General features: G+C 46.4%; 1 protein-coding gene across 1 annotated transcript; it reads right to left on the reverse strand.

The window, feature by feature from the left end:
* Positions 1-2,348: 2,348 nt before the first annotated feature.
* RPL14 (ribosomal protein L14) lies at positions 2,349-5,666 on the reverse strand. The gene is made up of 6 exons (XM_030445108.1): positions 5,589-5,666; positions 4,952-5,053; positions 4,258-4,352; positions 3,455-3,554; positions 3,010-3,063; positions 2,349-2,564 (listed from the first exon to the last, which is right to left on the reverse strand). Exons 1-6 carry the CDS (start codon positions 5,589-5,591, stop codon positions 2,370-2,372), a joined length of 549 nt encoding a protein of 182 aa, XP_030300968.1. The 5' UTR covers positions 5,592-5,666; the 3' UTR covers positions 2,349-2,369.
* Positions 5,667-6,158: the final 492 nt, after the last annotated feature.

Genomic DNA, 6,158 nt, shown 5'->3' on the forward strand with positions numbered 1-6,158 from the left:
GCAGTCATGACTGAAGGCACTATTTTCTCCACAGGAACTTTTACCCACTTTTCCCCAGTTTTATATAACTCAACAGCAGTTACATTAAAAAACAGAAAGAACCCTAAGGAACAACTTCACCTGAAAGCACTTCCACGTTGATGTATCTTTCAAGTTAATTTCAAGTTATAAGTGTTGCAGAGTAGGCAGGTTTAATCACTTTAAAATCCAATTTAAAATTAAGATCTGCCAGTGCTTTAACATGGGCTCTAATCCCAATTTGCATAATTTGATTTTTTTTCATTAGTTGTTATATCAATTTGTATCAACCATGTGCTTTAACTCAATTTCCAAGAGTGTATAAATAGCCCAAGACAACATTGTGTAGTTCTCAGTGGGCATTCAGAAAGCCCAATTGTGGCTGAAATAAGCAATGCTAACTATCTTAAAGTCACGTATTTGTAAAAGCACACCCTTACCAAGGCACTGGACAGTTTTATATTTGAATATATACTTGACTATCTAAAGCTCTTACAACCTTTGCATTTAAAAATGTGTTCTCCCTACTCTTTTATATTTGACTAACAAGTAAGTTGCTTTTCAATTACATAAGATCTGACTTGAACTTCTTCAATAGGAAGGTACCCCTGGCAACAAACTACACAGGAAAAGAGCAGGAGGGCTCTGCAGAGGGACCTGGACAGACTGGAGAGTTGGGCTGATTCCAATGGGATGAGGTTCAACAAGGCCAAGTGCCGGGTCCTGCACTTTGGCCACAACAACCCCATGGGGAGCTCCAGGCTGGGCACAGAGTGGCTGAGAGCAGCCAGGCAGAAAGGGACCTGGGAGTCTGGATTGACAGGAAGCTGAACATGAGCCAGCAGTGTGCCCAGGTGGCCAAGAAGGCCAATGGCATCCTGGCCTGTATCAGGAACAGTGTGGCCAGCAGGTCCAGGGAAGGGATTCTGCCCCTGTACTCAGCGCTGGTGAGGCCACACCTCGAGTCCTGTGTCCAGTTCTGGGCCCCTCAGTTCAGGAAGGAGATTGAGGTGCTGGAGCAGGTCCAAAGGAGGGCAGCCAGGCTGGTGAATGGACTCGAGCACAGACCCTACGAGGAGAGGCTGAGGGAGCTGGGGAGCTCCAGTTCAGCCTGGAGAAGAGGAGGCTCAGGGGAGACCTCATCACTCTCTACAACTCCCTGAAAGGAAGGTGGAGCCAGGTAAGGGTTGGTCTCTTTTCCCAGACGACTTTCAACAAGACAAGAGGGCATGGTCTTAGGTTGTGCCAAGGGAAGTTTAGGTTAGATATTAGAAAGAATTTTTTTACAGAGAGAGTGATCAGGCATTGGAATGGGCTGCTCAGGGAAGTAGTGGATTCTCCGTCCCTGGAGATATTTAAAAAGAGACTGGATGTGGCACTCAGTGCCATGGTCTAGCAACCACAACGGTGGTTCAAGGGTTGGACTCGATGATCTCTGAGGTCCCTTCCAACCCAGCCAATTCTATGATTCTATGATTCTAAGAGGGATGCTCTTAGAGTTAGACAGATGACAGAGATAAGTAAACATAATCTCACAGTGCAGACTAAGGACTTGAGGATCAAGACATTTTTAGGTCATGTCCCCTCTTAACAGTTTTGATCAAAGAGTGGGAATTGTATGTCACACAGCTTAAGGAACTGTAGAATTAGGCTCAGGTCTTGACATATGATCTTACATGTAAACATTCAGAATAGCAGGCATGCTTAAACACAAGTCACCAGTTTCCATCTTGCTAATTCATCTCTCATTATCATAACTGCTCTTACAGGCAACTGTGATGCTATATATCAGAAGTATGGAAGTATTCCAGGTTGCTTCTTAAAAGCTGAATAGTGGAAGCTTTCTAAAAAATGCGGAGTGCTTCGAAGAGTAATTATTAAGTTTTTCAAACTCCAACATACTAACATTGTATCCAGAATACACCCTGCCACTTTGTGCCTTAATTTACAAGTAGGAAGTGGCACTGACAGATTCCTTCTCACCTTTCTCACCCAAGACTGTGCAGGTAACTCCTGTCCATTCCTAACCATTTCAGTACCAGACTGTTTCAAACTGCCAGGATCCTACCCACTGCAAATAACTGGGTATGCAAATGGCACTGGCACTGGGTACAGATTACCAAGCCCAGCCTGCATGGTCGATTTCACAGAGTGTGACAAAAACTCTTCTGTGTGTTCCAGGGAAACACTAGAACCCAACACCGGGGACATTAATAAAGGAGACAGACAACAACTCTTGGTCAGAAGCAGAAGTGAACTTGTGATTACAATTTAAATCAGATGTTTAACCATTTGTTAATTTTAAACAATCAGAACAAGGACACAAAGTAAAGCATAACTAAAAGTTAATTTTATTTCTGCGCCTTCTGTGCCTTTGGCGCCTTCTCCAGCTTGGGTGCCTTCTCTGATTTGGGAGCTTTCCCTGACTTAGGAGCCTTCCCTGACTTTGTAGCCTTCTCTGGTTTCCCAGACTTCTCTGGCTTCTTGCCTTTTTTGGAGGCCATCTTCTGGAGTTTCTTCATTTCATGCTTGATGATTATATTTCTCTGTAAAAAGGGAAAATGTTTACTACTCGTCAGCATGGAAGCAGCAACTGCTCAAATATTATGCCTTCAATTACACCTTCAGATCCTGCCCTTTTTGTAATCACCCTCTGCTAATCAATTATATTTGTACTATATAGTCGAAAGATTTACCACGAATTACATTTAAAATGCCAAATTCCACATAGAACAGTTCTGATCTATCAAGTGGACCAACATCCTCAGCTGTAACTGGGAGGACTGGCACACAGTTCATGTGGGCTCAAGTTCAATCAGCTACAGAAGAAAAAGTGGGGGCCAAAGCAGCATGAAAAATTCAATGCATTTACACACTCTGTGTCACTCCATAACCCCAGCCAACTATAAAGGTAAAGTTATTAACATCTGTGACTCTGAAGTGAAAGCTACAAGCATTAACCCCATGAACCAGTGACTCTCAAACACTTACCATTCTCTTTGCTTTCATAACCTTGTAGCGATCAAAATCAGTCATTTTGGCTTTCTGTTTGAAAAAAGACAAAAAATCCATCATGAAGCTCTGATATATACACATGCAAGCAGTGGAACTCAGTATTTGGAAGTATTCTACAATATGTGCACAAGTAATTCTGACCTGCAAATTAAGTTTAGCTGCACATCTAGAATGAGTTCACTCTTTAAGGCCTTTGGTAGGAAGTGATGGTGCAGGAAAAAGGTAGTGGTAGAAACAACTGACCAAAACCACATTTACTGTTCAAATACAAGAAGTTGAAGCTGATAAATGGCAACTTTTAAAAACTTATGCCTTGTCTATCTTTAATCTTATCCAGCAATTAAAAACACAGTTTAGATTTCACCTAACTTAAGTAAGCAGAAGCAGCACAGTTTATTATCTATCCTGGGGAAAACTGTACCTTTTCTCGGGCTTCAATCTTCTTTGCCCATCTTGTTGCTGCCCATTTCTCATTTATATTTTCCTTCTCCCAGGCAAGTCGCACACACTTCTGACGAGCACTGCGTTAGAGTCATAAAAATATATCCAATCTTTATTTAAAAAAAAAAAAAACCTCTCTCTGATGCTGGCCCATCAAACTTCATACAAGGAAAGATCACAATTCTACACATTTCAGTTTTAATCAATGCCATATACACCCCTGCAGCCTAATTGATGTTTGGTTGGTAAATGCTTTGCTAGGACTGACAAAGGAGCAGCTCAAAGAGGCACACTTACACTGTTCCTAGCACTGCTTCAGAATCAGAAAAGCAGCATTTTTCCTTTCTAAATTACAGTAACCCAGCTAAATGAGCTCAGCCTCCTGCATTGCCAGTGCAGTTCCATGGAGAAGGAACACATTTCATATCTGAAGGTGACCTAAGCATTAGCAAAAGCAAAGCTGCATAATATTTACTGCAACTGCTTCCCCTTCCCCTTCCCCACCCAGCCCTCAACTATCTGCAAGCTGCCAGGCTAAAGTGCCATTCCCTTTGCTACTGAAGAGCTGTTACCAACCAGGAAAGGTAATGAAAACTTAAATTTATTCAAATATGATAGCAGCATCAGCCAAAGTTTTACTGTCCACACATGTTATTTCATTGACTTAGTGCTGTATGAACTTTCTAGATTCACCAGGCATCAGATCACAAGTCAATTAAGTGACAGCATGTTTTTACACAGGTTAAAAAAAAAAAAAAAGAAAAAAAAATGCCAACAACTCACCTGTGTGGGAACTTGAGAACAAAGTCAGTCAGCTGCATGCACTTGAAGGGCATAGCCTGCCTTCTGACACCACTGCAGGGGCCATCAACTAGTGCCTGAAAACAGAAAACAAATGTGAGGGCTGTGTTACAGTTTTTCTCATCATACTTGATTTAGACAGCGGCTTCCTAATTAATATATGAACAGTATCTTGGACAAAAATGGTGCAAAAGTGAAATATGGGGGCATAACCTAAGACTTAACTCCTGCATACACAACCCAAGCTATAAAGGTAAAGGTTGGTCTTAGGAAAAAAACAAAACAAAACAAACTTTAAAACAAACTTTAAAAAGTTGACAGAACTAAGATGACATAACCTTTTTTTTTCATGCACACTAAGCAAGAGTTCCCTAGGCCAAACATTTCAAACCTTTGCTTTAAACACACATTAATGCCATTCCACGTGTATACTTTAGACTCCAACTGACATCACTTGTCTGCTTTTCCTCCTGGGAAACACAGCATAGAGAGGAATGTGTCACTTGCCAGTGAAAATGCTTGCTCTTGGAAGCTTCAAATACACCAGCTAGGAAACCCCACCTTTCTGCAAATCTGTTCCCAGAAAACCTCCCTGAAAATCAATGAGCTCTTTGTGCACAAGCTTCTATTAAGGCAAAAAGGAGAAAATAAAAGTACAGCACTTATCGTAGCTTACCCTATTTTGGTCAATAACATCCACAATGGCCACCAGCTTGCCAGCATGTGGCCCGAAGGAAATGAAGGCAACTCTGCCAATCTCGACAAAGCGTTTGAACACCTGGGAGTAGTAAGCATAGAGATGAGTTACAAGAGAATAGACTTAAGGCCACTACTAGATTCCAGGCTCTCACCGCCTTGGGAACAAGCTCCCAAGCTTTGGCAATGCACAGAACCCCTTCCTTTGAGCCCAGACCCCACAGTAACGCCCTCAAATCGCTCTTCCCCGGCCCTGTCCCTGCGTGGATGCCGCTGGCGGGTGGAGAAAGAGGCGCCGAGGAGAAGCGCAGAGCCCCGCTGAACACCGAGACCCAGAAGCAGCCAAGCCAGTTCGGACCGTGCCCGGTGCTGCCGCCAGAATAGGGCCTGCCCGACCCAACCCAACCCGCGCCCGCCCCACGGCCGCATGTGGGGCCCGCTCCCGGCCTTCTCCTCGCCACCCACCCGCCCGCCTCCCCCTCGCCGCCCGGCGCCGCCACGCCCGAGCCAGGCGCAAGCAGACACAAAGAGGAGGGGAGAAAGAGGGCAGCGGGGGGACGCGGGGATCCCCCCGGGTGTCCCGGCCGGCACCAGAGGCCCGGTGCCTCCACACGTACCATGATGGCCGCCCGCGAGCAGAAAGGGCGGGGCGGAACCGGAGGCGGCCGGAAGGCGCTACCGGCGGCTACTGCGCATGCGCGGGGGAGGGCCCCGAGCCCCTCCAGGCGCCGTGCGCATGCGCTATGAGCCGCCCGTCCCCCATCCCCTTCACATTGCGGGCAATGCGCATGCGCTGTTCTCAGGCAGGAGGGAGTGCCGTGGGCGGGGCTTCCCTGCGCGCATGCGCGGTGGTGGTGGGGATGGGGTTGGGGTGGCAGCGTGGGGGTGTTTGGGGGTGATGGTTCCGCTGCCTCGAATCGGGGGGCATTGGCGGGTGCGGAGGTCGGGGGAAGGGTTAGAGGGACAGCCTCGGTGCTGTCAGCGGTGTGGGGTTCAGCCCCTGTGAGAGAGCGGCCCGGTGGCAAATGATGGCGGAGGGACACGGAGTGCGTGGGTGAGGTGCCCGTGGGTGAGCTGGAGTGATGGCTGCCAGAGCATCCCCAGCATGGTTGGAGCATGGCTCCAGCGTGGCTCTTGGTGGAGATCATCCTTCCCTTGAAAAGGCAGAGCGCTTTAATGAGGGGGTG

The sequence above is a fragment of the Calypte anna genome, chromosome 2 (genome assembly GCF_003957555.1).
Source record: "Calypte anna isolate BGI_N300 chromosome 2, bCalAnn1_v1.p, whole genome shotgun sequence".
Lineage (NCBI taxonomy): Eukaryota > Metazoa > Chordata > Aves > Apodiformes > Trochilidae > Calypte > Calypte anna.